We start from the raw sequence: 19136 nt of genomic DNA on the forward strand, positions 1-19136 counted from the left end.
AAAATTAATTTCTCCAACAGCTACTCCGCGCCTATCCAATTAACATTTCCTCCTTCTTTCTCTAAAGATTCCAATTAAGCATCTCAGATTTTTCTTCAGTCTCTACCTTCATTCTCCCAACTGAGGAAGTTAGAAAGGCAATTTCGCTCCATGGTAAAGAAACAAGAAAAGGCAAATTATCGAACTGAACTGGAACTAAATGCAAATCGCTTTTGTTTTTTCCATTCTTTTTAGGCATCCCACTTGAGAATTTGAATCTCTTTAGAAAACTGTGAAACCATATAGAAAACCATAAAACTATTTTTTAACCTAAAATTAAATTCTTTGGTATTATAATATAACATTATTACAGATGTTTAGTTATGTATCAATACTTGAGGCTTTCAATTCACTAAAGACATTAGAAACCGGCAGAACTACAAGGGAGAAGTACGTTGGAGAGTGGCCCAGTGTTGTGGTGGCACGTAGCTGATGTTACAATGTAGGCCGTTCAATTACTAGGAATCATCCTTTAAGATTGGCAACAGCAACAAGTTTTTATTCCAATCTAAACAGAACACACCACCTCTCCTATCTCACCTTTCAACTTAGAATCGAATATCTCCTGTTAGACCAGTATCCTCGGGAATAAGTGGAGAGACAGCTGACACTTACGTATCTCTGCACTAAAGTTTACAGAGAAGAAAATGAGTTTGTTTGGTTTAATTCTTTAGCTATTTGGCAACCCAGTATGGCTCTGCTTTAAAAAAAAAAAGGAAATAGCCATTTTTAATATAAACACAGACCTATAAGTACTGCAGAGGAAAAACATGGGCTTTCAGGGTCAGAAAGACTTGAATTGAATAATCTGTCCCTCCACTTCCTAGCTGGTCACCTTAGGCAAAGAAGGTAATTCAACCTTTCAGAGTCTCTTCCTCATCCATAGGATGGGGTAGGACAACTCACCATTCGGGTTGTGGCTGGGGTTAATAGAGATACTATATGTAAGCAAGTGGAAGAGAGGCTGATAAAAGGTTTTGAGGGGAATAAAAACAGCAAGTAGATTATTTATAATCCAGACCAACTGGGGCAGCAAAATTTCTTTGAAAAATATTTTCCTGGTCTTCTAGAGGTCTCTAGGAAAACAAACACATCCCCTAAAATAGATCCTGTATACCCACCCAAAATAGATAACCTGCATTCTCCACTGGTCTCAAGACAATTGCTGGGAGCTGCTGAGACCAACCGACACACAGGGAAATCATCATCATTCTATAGCAGAAATGCCCCGGACTAAGGAAGGGAACAAGGCAACAAGGTTGACATCATATGAAGAATGAGAGAGAGCAGCTATGAGTTGGACTCAGCTCTTTCCCACCAGCTGGGATGTTGCTGAATTTATTTTTATGCTTGCACCTGCAAAAAATAAAAAATTAAAAAAACAAAACAAACAAACAAAAACCATTCAAAAGACTGATTGCTTACTTGATCAATACGACACTCAGTGAATCATGTTGAAATCTGATTAGGCACTGTCTACAGGACATCTAGGCAGATACAAGTTGTTGTTCCTCTTGGTTGTGGAAAAAAGCCTGCACTATATAAGATGTGTTGCCATGGCTGCCAAACACAGGAAGTTACATTTCACTCTTGTTTCCAAATATGCCTAATGTCAAAATCTAAAGCAAAAAAAACAAAAGGTCCATTTTATGATTCCATTAACCCCAGACACTGCACATTAAGACCACCTTTAAATTCAACGTAGATGACTATGTCCTGCAGGACTCTTGATTATGAAAACTGTCATCCACTGGACTGGCTAAGAAATCATTATCAAAGGGGCCTTTGTTTATTCTGCCCTTCCCTTTTTAAGATCTAGCAGGAACCTTGTACTTTTCTTTCCCTTTGCCTCTAGGACCAGAGTACCCAGCAAGAAAAATAAGGTTGGACCTGATACTGAAAAACCACAAGTAATTATGAATTAAATCCTCATCAGTTATGTCCACTGAATATAATAAGACTTCAGTTTTAGGGCCTTGGGATATAGAATTTTGACTCTAACATAGGGTCTTGGATCCAAGAGAAGTATTCTCACTTGGAAGAAGGCCAATGATCTGTGACTTTTAACCTTCCTTAGCTTGAGCGCTCAGCATATTCTAATCTGCAAGATTCCTCAAAAGTCGAACAAGAAAGTCACAAGTAATGGGTGTGGAGGTTTGACTAAGAGTTTCTGCACACCCCGACCCTCACGCCCAGCCCGTGATTATCTGGATTCAGATTAGGGCCTAAAAGGATTGGTTGCAGCCTGCAGCTTGCAGCCTTTTGGAAGTGCTTTGTATCTAGCCATCTCAAGCTCTAACTTACTTCTAGGAAACCGCCGGTCCAAGAGATACCCATAAAATTCAATAATTTCTGAGGTTACTAGAGAATTTTTAGTCTTTTTATGAAAGGGTTTAGGATCGCTAGATGCTGATTCATCCAAATCTTGTGTGCTTAAAGGTCTCGAGGGACTTGTTCCACTTAAAATAAGGAATTTTGAACCTAAAAGGAGGGAGGGTGTGCTTTTGAAGCACTATCTTCATATCTTGTGACAAGATGAGCAGTCCACTCAAAGTGACCACCTCATTTAAGAGTTTTCTGTAAAACTTAAGAGGAGACAGAAAGCCATCGCTGGAAGCCTACGAGGTGGCTGACAATGTGTATGGGCTAGAACGTGCGGTTAGCTGTACATGAATCATCTTCAAATTACCAACCAGTCTTAAATGGGGCTGCTACATTTTCTGGCAAGAACATTCTTGCTCTGGCTTTACTTTGACAGGTGTTTAAACACTGTCTTTCTTTAGCATCCCTATTCATTTTCTTTCCTATTTTAGCAGGTCTTTGTGAAGAGACATGTCACTCTGCTGGATTTCAAACACATCGAAGACAATGAAAGCACACAGAGTCAGAAAAACCAAACAGAGAAAAGGAATAATACATATGTAGTGACATTTGGGAACAAAACAGTTCTCCAAATAGAGTGTGTCACATTCAGAGACCCCAAAGAAGATTATAAAACTAATCGGGTGGCACATATATAGTTACTGACCACGTTGGGATTAGAATCTCGATAAGCAGTTTTGGATTTTTTCCTCAGCATTATTCAATCAATTTGATGCTCCAATCACAAGATACTGGTAATTATCTATTACATAGTTATGACAGAAATACAATGCTCACATACTCCATTTTCTAATTTTATCCCATATACTCTTTATATTTTATGTTTGACTTCCTAAGTGGTACTGTCTAGTGACACTGGTTAATTCCCATTGCTGAAAATCAGTTCTTCAATGCATCCCCTTAATCAATTCATATTTAATGAATATATGACATTGTTGGAAAGAACAGGGAATAGGCCATAATCTGGTAAGGGGTGAAATTAAAGAAATCAGAAAAAAAACAATGGATACGATGTGCTTATGGGCCATTGCTAATGAATCCTGGTTTACACACACCTTCTGAGGACATTTCTATGGGCTGAATTATGTCCCCACCAAATGCATATGTTAAAGTCCTAACCCCCAAGACCTCAGAATGTGACCATATTTGGATACAGGTTCTTTAAAAAGGTGATTAAAAAGCCAGGTACAGTGCCTCATGTCTGTATCCCCAGTTACTCTAGAGGCTGAGGCAGAAGGATCGCTTGAGGCCAGGAGTTCAAGACCAGCCTGGGCAACATAACAAGATGCCATCTATTAAAAAAAATTTTTTTTAATTTTTAAAAAATATAATGAAGATAAAATGAGGTCATGTAGGTGGGCCCTAATCCAGTATGATGGGTGTCCTTATAAGAAGAGAAAATTTGAACACAGACATGTATGCGCACAGAGGAGAGACCATGTGAGGGCACAGAGAGAAGGTGGCCGTCTGCAAGCCAAAGAGGCCCTTAGCAGAAACCAACCCTGCTGACACCTTGATCTTGCATTTCTAGCGTCCAGAACTGTGAGAAAATAAATTTCTGTTGCTGAAGCCACCCAGTCAGTGGTACTTTGTTATGGCAGCCCTGGCAGACTAATACTGTACAGACATTTACTACTGTCTGTAAAGTTACTTACTAGTATGTCAAAGGTAGAGTGAAAATGTCACACAGCTGTCAACCTCACCCCTACCTCAACCCACTTAAAAGAGGGAAAAAGAAAGGTTCTTTAAAAGCTTTTGCTGTGATTACTTTATAATGGCTTTCTAAATTAAAACATTCTTGTTTGGAAAATGAGGTATACGTGTGTTCTGACATGCTGTGGTCGGATGACTGAAGGGGATTGAGTTTTGAAAAAGTGTACAGTTCTAAATTCTTTTTAAAATCTCATGTTTGATTTTATTCGTCTCATGTTTTCTTTAAAAAATTGGCAGGCAAGTACTTTCCAAGCGGCAGAACACTAGTTGTGCACATATGTATACAATTCCACCTTAGAAACCTTTAGGAAAATGAAACACAGTGCAGTGAGGCCAACAGGAACACACGGCATGAGCTCAGTTAACTTGTTCTGGGTTATTCCAAGTTTCCATCCTCACCCGGCTCTTCCATAAACAGGTTGGCAGGTCAGCACAAGTTAACTTTACAGATGCAGAAGAAATTTTGAAAAACACAAAAAATCCCTTTAATAGAGGAAATTGGTGACAGCAATCCCGAACTGTCCTGTTAGCCACCCAGCTGCTGTCAGAAACATTTTTATGCTAGTAGGGAGCTCTAAGGCAATGGTTAGCACACCCTTAGAACACCTTGGGCAACAAAGTGGCCTTCCACAGGGAGGCTAAAAACTTTAGAAAAACCATTTCAGAGACCACAATTAAGACTGAATGGAATTTACTTCACCCTGGGCAAGGTACTGCAAATAGGCACCAAACTGAAAGGCCAGACCCCTAAAGTACAAACAGAAGTGAAAATAAAAAGCCAAACATTATTTGAAAAGGAACATATGAAAAGAATTTTTAAATAAATGATTGCTTCCTTCCTGAGCTTTCAGAATTTGCTGCCCACATTTCTAAAGGCGAAAGGGTTCGGCCTCCTCTTTAGAAACGTATTTTACTAAAATCTTGCTCACAGTTCCTCCCATACATTATGAAACACCTGTTTTCATCTGGTGCCCTGTTCCTAGACTTCGGTTCCTGGGTGAAGTAATTAGCATGCAGCAACGCCATGTGAAGTTCACAGGGGTCTTTTTAAAAAGGCAACTAGTTGAAATGCCGTTGCCTTTCCTTACACAGTAATTGCCATTCTGTTGATAACTTCTTCGCCTTTGGATGTAACTATGCATTTAGTTCAAACCTGATTATTGTGGGAAATGCATTATTTTGCTGCTCGTAATATTAACAAAATGTACATAAATGCAAAAAGTTTCCAGGCAATGATATTCTGCCTGAAAACTTTTTGCTTTCATGTACATTTTGTTAATATTATAAAATTCTACTTGACAACAGGAATATTTGCTTGTGAACACTAAATATTAATGACCACAATTATCAAGGCATTTGGGTACAGAACATCAGAGTCTCTGTACTGGACGCTTTGTGACTTTTACCTCAAGTAAAGAGAAAGATATAGGGGAAGAATCAAAGGAAGAGAAATTTTCTTTTGCAGCCACCTTTCAAATACACACAGATGGTCCTCCATTTATGATGGTTTGTCTTAAAATTGACTTTATGTTAGGTTTACTGGGATGTAACCCCATTGTAAGTCGAGTAGCATCTGTACAGTACTGCTAACCTATAATTTATTTTCCAGAGGATGCTTTTTATTTAAAAATCTTCTGGAATGCTTGTTGGAAACACAGATTCTGAGACTCCTCTCCAGAAGATTCCGATTTTGCTGATCTAGAACATGGAACCCGGCAGTCTGTACTTGTGCCAAGCACATGAGGTGAGTCTCACAATTGGGCAAGTTTGTGAAATGTCATCTTGTCATATCGCAGGATCCTATCAGAATCAGCATCCCATAAAGATGATGGACAGTTAAAATTACAAAAGCACAAAAATATAGGAAAATTATAATTATTCTATGTAGATCTTACATGTGAATCTTTTTTTAAAAATGTCAGAATATTATTATCACAGTGAACATATTTTGAAATTAGTCTAATTGCCCATAAAACTTCAACTTTCATATAATGTTTTTTAGAACACTTCAACAAGCCAGGTCAAAGTTGAGATCTTGTGTAACAATCATCCAAGACAGTCTGTTGAAATCAGTTAAAACCTGTTTGCTAAAGAGAAAAAATAAGTCTCCTCCATAAAGAGAAAATGTTAATGGTGATTAATTGTAAGTGAAGGCGGGTGTCTGTGCATATTACAGCAAGTGTGCTTTGCTACCTCATGACCCCACCAAGCTATCAACCAAGCATGAAGCCAGAATACAGTCACTTTCTAATACAAGGACTCAAAAAATATATGCCCCATGAGCTTTGCTTAAGAAACTCCTTGTGTATTCTGCCAAAATAAGGAAACAGACCCAGAAAAAGAAGGGAAAAAAAAAAAAAAAAAGGACATGGGATTCAGCAATCTGGAGATTCAACACACAAGGAAAGTAAAAAGAATCCCTAGGGCGTGGTGAAGGGAGATCCCAAGGCAAGAGCTGGGCAGCAGGCGGAGAGAGAGGCCAGTCCACACAGGAAGAGGGCAAAGACTGCGGGTGAAGTTCTTAAAGATGCACTTGAAAGAATAACTCAAGTGTCTGAACATACCGAGAAGAGATTTACATAACTGGACGAAGGTGCAGGGATGAGTAGACAGGACACTTAGCAAGCCAACAAAAACACCAATAGGGAAAGCAAAGGCTCTGCAGGAAAGAAAACGTAATCATGGTTTACCACAAGGCTCAGCTGTCTTTAGCTGTCATGCAGTTTATATGGACTACCCATGTCATCAAAACTACGATGTAAGAATATTGGGAAGATGAAAAACTGGGAGAGTGGGAAATGTGTGATCGGGGTGGGAGCTGGGATGGGACGGGGTGAAAAAAAGAGCTATGTCTTCTGTGTCTTCAGTTTCCACATCGTGAGGTCAGGAGACAATACGTCGAGCTGAACGATAAATAAGTAGCAATGTAGGCGTGTTATTTAGAGACTGGAGGATTAGAGATTAAAGAATCCATATAAAACAATCCTACATTTCTTGGATGCTACTTAACTTTCTACTCAGTACCTATACTCTGTTAACATATGTCCTGGCCAAACAAAGCTATTCATTTATTTGACAGATAGTTTTGGTGTCAGGCGTATATCTAGGAATAAGAAGAGACACTGGTGAACAAGACAAATAACGTCTTTTAGCTTGTGGAGCTTATGTTCTGGTGAAGGGAGACAATGAACAAACAAACACAAACAAAGAAGATAGTGTGAGTGCTGAGTGCTGTGAAGGAACAGATAGCTGGGGGTCTGGGAAGACTACTCTAGAGACGGGTGGGCAGGGAAGGCCTCTATGAAGGGGTTAGCTGGAGCTGAAACAAGGGCCCGCTTTGTAAAAGCCAGGGGAAGAGTTTCTTAAACAGGGAGCAGCAACTGCAAAGGTACACAGCTAGGAATGAGCCAGGCTTGTCTGAGGACCATGGCACCTGAGAGGGGACCAGGAGCAAAGTGGTGGGAGATGCAGTCAGAGAGGCCGGCAGGGATCACGTGGGCACACAGAGAGCCTGGAGGCCCAGACCGTGAAGTCTGGATTTCATTCCAAGTGCAATGGGAAGACAGGATGGTTTTGAGTATGAGAGTGACATGATTTATGCTTTAAAAAATTACATTAGGTGTGTGGAAAATGAATTGCAGAGGGGTGAGAGCAGAAGCAAGAGACTGGCTGGAATCTACTGCAGTTGTCCGTGCAAAGGGTGGCCAGGGCTTGGAAGGTGGCGGTAGAGACAGACAGAAGAGAGTGGACTTGAGCTATATTAATATTTTGGAAGAAAAAAAAAGATAGGACATGCCGATGGATTAATATGGAGAGGAAAAGAAGAACCTAGGGATGACTCCTAGATTGTGGGCTAGAGTAAGTGAGTGGCTGGGGGGTATCACCTGGGGAACTGTACAAAGTCAAGGGAAGAACTGATTTGGAGGACAAAACCAAGCTTTCTATTTAGATGTGTCACCCCTGAGGTGCCCAGAAAGTATTCAAGCAGACTTGCCAAACACACAGTTGCATATTTGAGCCTGGTGCGCAGAGAGAGGTCAGAGTTGCAGACACAAATGTGGGGTGACACCCTACTCTCATTTCTCCAACCCCCACCTCCACACCCCCCGAAATCAGGCATCTTCTTCACCTTGTTGGACTATCGCAGCCCACCTCTTGGTCCTGCCTGCAGTCTCTCCCCCTGAAATCTATACTGCATGCAACAGACACATTAATCCCCTTGAAGCAAAGAAATAATAATCATCTCCCTGATTTGATTACAAAAAAATCTTTAGGGCTTCCCATGGCCTGTGGCTTTCAGTCCTGTCTTTCACCCCTCTGCTCCCAGAGCCTGAATTCTTGCCCCTATTCTGTGCTTTCTGCCTCTCTGATTTTGTCCCTGCAGTTCTCTAAGGTGTCCCTTCCCTTCCACCCCCATTTCTGAGCGTCTCCACTGGCAGTGTTTCCAGGCTGGGACCCTGTGGGTCGGGTTGTGTATGATGTATTTGTGACCCTTCCCCCACAGCTTAGCCTAACACCTTACACATAATAACTTAAATTTAGGAACTTTTTGTTGGATGAAGGTGCCACTCTTTTCTCCTTCTTAATGTCCCCTCATAAAACAAGCTGATTCGCAGGACTATCCCTGCCAAGCACATACCAGCACAGCTTTCCAGGATATTCTTAAGCAAAATAGCACTTCAGTCCTTCCTTGGCAACCAAAATTTCCTCAGTGTTAAGGGCTGCAGTGTTACACTTGCCAGAAGTTTGATATGAATAAAAACATCCATCCCTTTGAAATGAAAATAAATGGAGGGGTAGTTTATAAATACAAATGATAATGGTTAGACTAAGCTTTTGGTAAGTAATGTTTTTTGCCCATTCCCTCTGGATCACTGTAGTTTTTGGTTTTGTTCCCCTACTTCAAACTGGGGCAGGAGAGGGGGCAGAGAAGTGGTGTTTATTTTTTTAAGACTATTTCTACCTCACACTTTTGCATCAGTTGAGTCTTCACTAAATATTAATCCTTTCTCCCAAGAATACAGAGTAGCAGTTAGTCTGCTACGCTAAAGTCCCCCGAGAAAAGAAAATATGTTGGAATTTTTACTCTATTCAAATGAAAGAGTCTTAATTATACGACCAACAATCCAGCTTTCTCATCTCCTTCCCCGCTGCATTAAGTAGGCAAAAGGTGAAGTCTGACTTGTTCTTTGGTTATTATGTTTTCATATTGCTGAAGATAAATCTAAGCTAAAAATCTTTGGGATCTTACTCATTGACCAGAGCTGGTAAGCTATGGATGAAAGAAGAGAAGTTCAATTTTTTGTTCATTTTTTTTTTCTCTCAAAGTGAGTGACATCTGCATTATTATCAAACAGACTAAAAAGAAAATTAAACCTAAAAAGAAGATAGGATGGCTATATTAGAACCTTTGTTTTTGTTTTCATCATTGAGTTCACGCGAAAAAAAACAGCGGTTGAAAAATAGCCATTGAACTTAAAGCTCAGAAGCCACGCAGCTGGACCAAAGCTAGTACAGCTGCAGAGCAGGTCAGGGCTTTGATTCCAGTCGAGGTCCAGGTGGACACCAGGTATGGAAACCGTGGCTTTATCACGTCCAAAGCAAGGAAAGCCATGACTGTCGCCACCTCCTCGCGAATGAATTTCCTAATTTCCCATCCCCACCCCCGACTTTCCATACAGACTTTTCTCTATGTACATACTTTTAAAATGGAATTGTATTGCTTTATAATCTGCCTTCTCACCTGTTGATGTTATTTATCATGAAAATCACCTTTTAAAAATATTTTTACATCATTTTTAAATGGCTTATTCTACCACCTGACTATATCTCAACAAATCTGTTTGGCTATTACATTATTTCCAGTTTTTGGCTTTGATAAACATTGCTATGGTGAGCAACTAATCACTTCCTTTACAATGTACTTCCAGAAGTGGAACTGCTGGGTCTGAGTGTATGCACATTAGAAGACTTTTTAATAAATACAGCCAAACTGCTTTCCTGATAGGTCGCACCCAATTTACATTACTGTAAGACAATCATCTCCTGGGACTCATTCTTTTTAATCTTTGCTAAATTCATGGATAATATTTTTTTATTATTTCATTGCTTAAACTTTATTTCATACACCATTTGGTCACTTATATTTCTTCTTCGATCAAGTAATGTGGACAAGTTACTTAACTCTTGTGCTTTGGTTTTCTTTATTTATAAAACAAGGACATTGAAACAAGTTATTCCACGTGGATGTTGTGAGGATTAAAAAGTTAATTCAAGTAAAACACTGGGAACAGTTCCTAGCCCACAGTGAGTTTACAAGTGTAGCCATTAGGTATTTTGAAAAATGCCTGCTCATGTTCTTCACTTGTTTTTCCATTTGGGTGTTTACTTTTTCTTATTGATTTTTAAGAGGTCTTACTACATTAAGGACATTAATCATTTTTTCTATATATAACACAAATATTTCTTTCAACTTTACAATTTCCTTTTTCAATTTGCTGATGATGTTTGCTTTTTGTTTGCCATGTAGAAGTTTAACATTTTTATATTATCAAATCTATTCATCTTCAGCCAGAATGAATTACAGAGAAAAAACATTCAAATATGAAAAAAATAGCAGAGGAAAGCATGTTTTTTAATGACTCTAGTTTGTAGGACAGAAAAGAATTAATCAATTTGACTTCATAAGAATTTTAAGTTTTTCTATAAAAAATACTATAAACAAACTTAAGATACAAGAAAAACACAGAAAAATATTTACAATATATGACAGACATAAGGCTATTCTCCTTAATACACAAATCTGTAAGAAATCATAAAAATAAGGAAAAGCCAGAGATAGCCAAAATTCAGAGAAAAAGAATTATAAATGCCCTATTTCACTCATAATCAAACTGAGATGCCATTTTTTACATACAGATTCACAAAAATTCTACAAAACTATTTCTGCACAGCACTGTGGTCACGTAGATTGAGTGTTCATTGCAGAAGGACACTTAAGCAAGGGATGGAGCAGGAACTAAATTCCTGCTCACGTTCCACTCGTTAAGGCATGGCAGAGCTGCCTCACCCAGTAGTGATTTCTGTATCTCACAAAGCATCCTATGCACCAAGAGTGGCCCTGATTTGCAATGTTGGTGAGAGAGTGCAGAAACAGCAATTCTCAAATAGTGAGCACATACACTGAGATAGCCTCTTTGAGAACAATTTGGCAAAGTCTATCAAAATAAAACATACAAATCTTTTGACCCAGCAACTCCACTGCTAAGATTTGACTAGTACATGTAGTCCAAGATGTTTAGATAGCAATGCTTATTTCAGCACTGTTCAGAATAGCACATACACAAAGAACCATGAAATAATAGAAAAATGCAATAGGAACAGGATTCTTTTAGAGGAAATTTTGATATATCCATATACTATATTTATAGGATTAAAGAAATCAATATGGAAATATTTTCAAGTTATATTACAAGAAAAACTCAAAGTATAGAGCAGTTAGTATAGTACACCTTTTTTGTATTTTGATAAAGAGATATATGAATACAAACTGTGTGGAAAGAAAAAAATATTTTATGCTTGGTTATAAGTGGAAAGTGGAACTGGGGAATCTGGGAGGGAGTTAACTCATTTTGGTCTCAAACTATCCTGTAATGTTTGACTTTTGATCACGTGCATATTATTTTCATTAAAAAAAAGAAACTCTGCCGGGCATGCTGGCTCATGCCTGTAATCCTAAGACTTTGGGAGGCTGAGGCAGGAGGATCGCTTGAGGTCAGAAGTTAGAGACCAACCTGGCCAACAGATCTAGCCCCTGTCTCTACAAAAAAATTGAATAGTTAGCTGGGCAGGGTGGTGCACACCTGCAGTCCCAGCTACCCAGGAGGCTGAGGCAGGAGGATCGCGTGAGCCCAGAAGTCTGAGGTTGCAGTGAGCTATCATGATGCTCCTGTACTCTAGCGTGGGCAATAGAGTGAGACCCTGTGTCAACACAAAACAAAACAAAACCCTATTCACTTTTGCCTTTATGATTTCTTCCTATGACCGGTTTACAAGGAAATGGATAAATATTTGGGGCAAGACAAAATACAGGGTCCTGAACAAAACCTGGAAACCGAGAAACATCGAAAGATATAGGTTCTTTCACAACCTAGGTGTGGTCCTGCATACCGATTCACTTGTTCCTTTGTCTACTACAAATGGGGACAGTGGCATTGTCTACCCTTTCAACCCAAAGGCTGAGGTGAAGCAGCCAAGAGCTGGTCTGTAGCACAATGGGGATGGGGTGGGGCTGAAAAAGACGAGAAAAAATAGTTACTAGATTCAGACACCACCCTTCAGACAATAGAGCCAGAGTTTCATGAAGTAAAAAAAGAATAAAAAGAATACATACTCTCATTCACATAACCATTAGTCAGTCTGTTCAATGAGATTATTTGTTGACTCATTCATATATTTAACAAAAATTTATTGTGTCCAACCTCTATATTTGTCAATGGCAATACCAGAAGTCTCAATCCTCCCAGGATATGTGGCCAGTGGACCCTCCCTATTTGGGTGCATATATTTTTAGCCTGTGCTTAGAAATAATGGATCCAATCCTCAATAAAATACTAGCAAATCTAATCTGGCAACATACAGAAAGGATTATACACCATACCCAAGTGGGATTTATTCCAGGAATGCAAGGTTGGTTTAACATCTGAAAATCGATTAATATAACATGCCAGATTAATAGAACAAAGGACAAACAACATATGATTATCTCAACAGTGGCAAAAAAAGCCTTTGACAAAATCCAACAGTCTTTCATGATGTGATACTGACAAACTAAGAATAGAGAACTTTTGACAAGGCAACTATGAAAAAACCCATAGCTAATATTACACTTAATGGCAAAAGATTGATTGCTTCTTTCCTTATATCAGAAGAAGAAAACTTTAACATTAGACTAAAGTTTCAAGCCAGAATTATTAGATAAGGAAAAAAATAAAAGGCATTCAAATTGAAAAGAAAGAAATAAAATTTTCTCTCTCTGCATATGACCTCATATATAGATCTTGTATACAACCTTGTATATAGAAATTCCTAAGGAATTCACTGAAAAACTATTAGGGCTAAAAACTGAATTCAGCAAGGCAGCAAGGTACAAGACCAATATATAAAAATCAATTTTTGTATTTCTATACACTAGCACTGAACATTCCAAAAGTAAAATAAGAACACAATTTTATTTATAATAGCATCAAAAATAATAAAATACTTACGGATAAATTTAACAAAGGAAAATAAGACATATACTGAAACTACAAAATTGTGGAAAAGAAGATCTAAAACAATGGAAAGATATCCATGTTCATGGATTGGAAGACTTCATATGGTTAAGATGGCAATATTACCCAAATTGATCTACAGGTCCAACACAATTCCTATTAAAATCCCAACTGGCTTTTGTGCAGAAATTGATAAGTTGATTGTAAAATTCATATGGAAACGCAACGGAACCAGAATAGCCGAAAGAATCTTTCAAAAGAAGAAGAAAATTGGAAGACTCACACTTCCAAGTTTCAAAACTTACTACAATCTATATTAATCTCAACAGTGATACTGGCATAAGAACAGACAATGGGATAGAATTCAGAGTCCAGAAATAAACCCTTACATACAAAATCAATTTTTGACAATGGTGGCAACACAATTCAATGGAAAAAGAATCATCTTTTCAACAAATGGTGCTAGGACTACTGAATGTTCATATGCAAAAGAACGAATTTGAAACCCTACATCACACCATAGATAATAATTAACTCAAAATGTATCACTGACCTAAATGTAAGAGCTAAAACTATAAAATTCTTGGAAGAAAACATAGATGTAAGTGTTTTTGGCCTTGGTTAGGCAATGGTTTCTTAGGTATGACACCGAAAACACAAACAACAAAAGAAAAAATAGATAAACTGGATATCATCAAAACTTAAATACTCTGAGTAGCAAATTATACTATAATATGAAAAGACAACCCAGAGAAAGGTAGAAAATATTAATATTTGCAAATCATATTATCTAACAAGGGATTTGCATCTAGTATATAAAGAACTCTTAAAACCCCATAGGAAGTCAAATTATCCAATTAAAACTACACAAAGAATCTGAACAGACATTTTCCCAAAGAAGACAGAAAATACAAATGGCCAATAAGCACATGAAAAGATGCTCAATGTCATTAGTAATTAAAAGCTACTAATGCAAAATCAAAACCACAATCAGATATAGCCTCACGCCTAATAAGATAACTTAAGTGTTGGTAAGGATGTGGAGAAATAGGAACCCACATACACTGCTGGAGGGAATGTATAATAAAATTGTACAGCTTCTCTAGAAAACTGTTTGGCAATTCCTTAAAAGATTAAACAGAATTATCTACCATAAGACCTAGCTATTCCACTCCTAGATATATACCCAAGAGAAATGAAAACGTATCTTTGCCAACAACTTGTACATAAAGTTCATAATAGCCAAAAAGTAGAAATGGGCCAAATATCCATCAACTGATAAATGGATAAATGAAATGTGGTATAGTCATATAGTGGAATGTTATTTGGCAATAAAAAAATGAAGTACTGATAAATGCTACACACGGATGATTCTTGAAAACATTATACTAAGTGGAAGAAGCCAATGACAAAATGACACATTATATGATGCCATTGACATGAAATATTCTGAATATGCAAATCTATGGAGACAAAAAATAGATTAGTGTTTAATTACAGTGGAGGGGGCTGGGTGAATAGGGCGGGAATAGGGATTGACGGTTGTACAACACTGTGAATATCCTAAAAAACAATGAATTGTACATTTTCAATGGGTGAATGTTATGGTATATGAATTTTATGTCAACAAAACCGTTTTTAAAAATAGAAACAATGGATCTAGCTGCAGATTTGCAGAAATAATTATTAATGGTCCTCCTTGAACCCAGAGAAATAGGTGCAGCCCAACTGAAAGGCTCAAGAGAGCCTGAAGTCAAAAGAGGCAAAAGCAAGCTAACCTCTGACCTACACTGAAGTGTTTTACAAAAGCCCAAATTGAGCAGTAAGTATGAATTATTAAACTCTGTGCTATTGATTCCTTCGACTCAAACAGATTTCCCCCCACTAAGCATTTAAGAGGAGAATCATCTTTAATACTGTAATTCCTAGCAGCTGCCCCAGACTTAAACAACTAGTTGCTGGCCAAGATCAAACAGAACAAGGATCTTCACACCATCTGTAAAGCCAGAGTTAAACAGCTAACAAGGAGTGAACAAAATACTTGGAATAGTAGAGGGTCTGACATTCTCAGACTCAGAGAAGAATACAGGCATGAATATGAAACTCATCAAATGTTATTCTTTTGTTTTTGTTTAGAATCTGATGGCAAACCTTCAGGGAAATGGAATAATGCTAATAGACTTAAGAGATCCTAAGTAGATACCATGAGAAAACTGTTGCACTTTCTCAAAAACATCACAACTTAAGCGATAACCACTAGCATACCTTAACCGACAAAACAAAAAACCCTCTATGTATGGATTGGTCATTACAGTTTATACAAACTTTTAATCCACAAAACTGAGGACCTGCGATTTAGTTTAACACCATTCTGTGACGTATTTCAAGCATAATTTTTCATTTAAATCACTTTTTATTTAAATAGAGTGCACAATCTCCTCATATAACTGGTCATTTGATTAGGAATTATAGCAATCTGTGTAGTTTTTGCTGTATTGGGTAAGAGGTAGGGCGACACACTTTAGGATTCTACTTGCTACTTAGACATCATTTACGTAATATTCCTTGATTTTTGTAAAGGCAAAATTTACTTTTCTAATATTCACTCAAATAATATTTTGTGATAAAAGAACTAAATTCAGGAGCGTACTTTCTGTATACCTGTTGTGTTGGAGTCCTGATTTAATTCTATCTTTGCCAATGGAGAAATTTAAAAATATAACTCTTCCTTGAAAGGAAAAGGAAAAAAGTCACACTGCTTTAAGTTCAGACAAAGGAAACCAAGTCTTACTTGTACAAAACACTAAGTTTAAAATCTGAGTCAACAGCCCAAAAAGTTTTTTCAAAAGCCATCAATATGAAGTCTTTTTGATGTTCAGAGCACTGTAAGCATGTCATTAACAGTAAGGGAAGTTACACTGTAATCTCTTTGGGATTCTGATTTCTCTCCTTTGCAGAGGGATCATTCTCCTCTGGCATTAACCTAAGCCTCAGCAAAGCTTGTGATATTTCAGAGGGAGAATCTGTGCAACATAAATCAACCCATTGGGGGCAAGGTGGAGGGGGCATGTATGGGGGGGTGGGATGATAGAATGCTACCTAGTTAGGCATTGTGGGGCAGATTAAAAAGCCTTCCTCAGTGCCTTGTCATTTCCTTTCAGCAAGATCCTGTTGATGTTTGCACAATTTAAAAAGTGTATCAAATATCTCAATGAACAACGTAAATGATTCCTTTGAAGTTTTTTTTTAAATTGTTGATGGGAAACTATCAAAATAATACCTTTTAAATTTATTTCATTATCCAATCACGAATAACGCCACCAAACAGTTGTTTATCCCTACACTGTTGGGGAAATGCCAGATGTACCTTCCTTCCCCTTTATTGTTTAAGCAAATGGAAAGAAGAAACTTTAAAAACTGCATCATAACTAGGAAACGTTACACGTTTCCATAAAACGAACTTTAGCCCTCGACAAGTAAGTTCACGAGCTATGTTTCCCTACATTTTACAGCTTCTGTGTCTAACATAAACAAGTATCATTTGAAACAATTACTCATTTTTGGGTAGTTATTAAGTATTCAGGGTTCTGCCAGGATAAGAGAAGGCAATCAGCACTTCTACTCCGAATAACAAACCATAAATCAGTTGACAAGCTTGAAAGAATTTCAGTTCTAGTTTGTTCGGAAGCCAAGCGTAAATACACAAAAACCTGTTGGCATGTTGCTCTTGCTCTCTAAGTTTCGCGTTTTTAAAAACAAAGTAACACGCAAATGGCGTTTCCCGTAAGTTTCTGGCTCCGAAGTAATTTGGAGAAAAACCACAGCGAGGCATCGCGCACAGAAAATGGAGCCTGTGCCTTTAAGGTAAAATCGGCTGGATCCCAACAGGCATTCCACTTTCACGACAAAGAGTTTGGCGAGCGCTACCTCTGGGGTTTCTCCGAGGGACTTGGCGGGTCCGAGCGGAACCCGACGAGTCGACGAGCCCTGGCCTGTCCCGGGGGCCCGCAGCAAGCCCCGCGCCCGCGCGGCGGGAGCGCATCGCGCGCGCCCCGGACTCACCGCTGCCGGGCTGCGGGGACAGCGTGGAGACCGAGGTCTGGCCCATGGCTGGGGTCGCAGGGCCAGGTCCAGCGATCACGAGGCTCTTTTGGTCCTTCGGTCATGGGTCCGCTCCCGGCCAGATTTCCAAGAGTTCATTTCCCGGCCTGTGCAGAGCTGCCCGCCCGGTCCCCTCACCTTCTCCCCTGCGCGGGTCTTCCAGCCCGGCCGGCCGCAGCCGGCGCGGCGGATCCTGCCCAGCGGATGCCTGTCATTCCTCTATGCAGATTAGCTGGGGTCAGAGGTCACGGGAGGAGGGAGGGGGCGAGGGCGATAGCAGGGGAGGAGGAGGGAAGGGGGGATGCGGGGAGGCCCAGGATGGTCCCGCCTCACCCCGCAGGGCTGGGAGACCCGCACCCCCACAGGGTAGTGGAGAGTTCAGGCTTTCAGGCTACTCCTCTTTAAGTTAAAAAGTTCAACGTCAAATGATCCTTTAGGACTAAAAGAAAAGGAATTAAAGTACTTAGTCATGGTACTTAATTTAAGAAACTTTGTTTCTTTAAAGTTAGTTCCTTCCTTACGTTCTGTTTGCAGTACTGCAGCACTTTAGATGTCTTGTTACGCACCAGGGTTTTTTCCCCGTTATAAAAAATTATCCTCCTTTTAACAAATACAATATTTTAAAAACCAACATTAATGGCCTCAATCAGGTTGGACAACAGAACTAAATGATGGATCTGTGTGTGAGATCAACAAAGTATATGCTTTGCTGTCTACCACCTGAAACTCTGGGATATTCGCCTCTTCTACATTTCAAAAGAATCACTGTGAAGCCAGATGTTTAAAATACACAAAAGGTGAAAACAACAACCCCTGAAAGTAGAATTAAACTCTACTATAATATCCTGTTAAATCTCAATCTTCTTACATACATGAACACAAATAAATATTCTTGGTATTTACAGTCGATGGTTGGTACGATGAGTAATCTAGATGCAATGTACATGTATGCAGTAGATGCAATATATACATATGATGCATCGGACTGGATGGTTACTGGATATATTCACTTTGTGAAAATCCATTGAGCCATAAACAATGATTTGTGCACTTTTCTGAATGTACATATTTCATTAAAAAATAAAAAAAGAAAAGTGCAATATGTGTAGGTCACTTACCACAGCTTTCACTTTTCAGTTTATCCTAGACAGTCAACTGTGAACTAACATGAAATTCCCTTTTTTCCTAGAGTTTGTACTATTAAGATCATGCAGAGCCCTGTTTTATTTTTTTGAAAGACACTTGCTTATCTGTTTCATCATAGTTAAGTAAGTTGCTCTATTTTTTTATCACACCCAAACAGCCCAGCCTCCATTGTGAGGAAGATCTTTTCCCTAGAAAAGTATGATCAATTATCTACTTTCCTTTTGCTGAATTCACTCTTAAGAAACCCTGACTTTTTAAGTGAAACTGAGGATTTAACCAAAATGTGAGTTCTAACTAGGACATGAAATTAATCATAACTAAATTGCCTTATAAATATAAAAATGTTGTGTTTGGGGAACACATCCTACCTGGGGAGCTAAGGAGTGAGAGTAAGCAGTTACAATGACCGGCTCTTCCATTTCTTTGCTTTAAGTTGACTTAAGAAACAAACAAGAACGGTTAAATGTAAGTTGAGAGGAGAGA

At 38.7% G+C, this 19136-nt stretch overlaps 1 protein-coding gene across 2 annotated transcripts in view; it reads right to left on the reverse strand.

Annotated features, from left to right (window-relative positions):
- PHACTR2 (phosphatase and actin regulator 2) overlaps nucleotides 1-19136 on the reverse strand; it is a 243222-nt gene that overhangs the window by 146607 nt on the left and 77479 nt on the right. The window contains exon 1 of one of the 2 annotated variants that reach the window (XM_012655529.1): nucleotides 17469-17713. The exons of the other annotated variant lie outside the window; for it this stretch is intronic. Within the exon in view, the coding sequence (XP_012510983.1) occupies nucleotides 17469-17514 (46 nt within the window). The 5' untranslated portion in view covers nucleotides 17515-17713. Of the gene's footprint in view, nucleotides 1-17468; nucleotides 17714-19136 lie in introns of those variants that run through there. 2 annotated transcript variants of the gene reach the window in all.

The sequence above is a fragment of the Propithecus coquereli genome, unplaced genomic scaffold, assembly GCF_000956105.1.
Source record: "Propithecus coquereli isolate 6110/MARCELLA unplaced genomic scaffold, Pcoq_1.0 Scaffold48, whole genome shotgun sequence".
Classification (NCBI taxonomy): domain Eukaryota; kingdom Metazoa; phylum Chordata; class Mammalia; order Primates; family Indriidae; genus Propithecus; species Propithecus coquereli.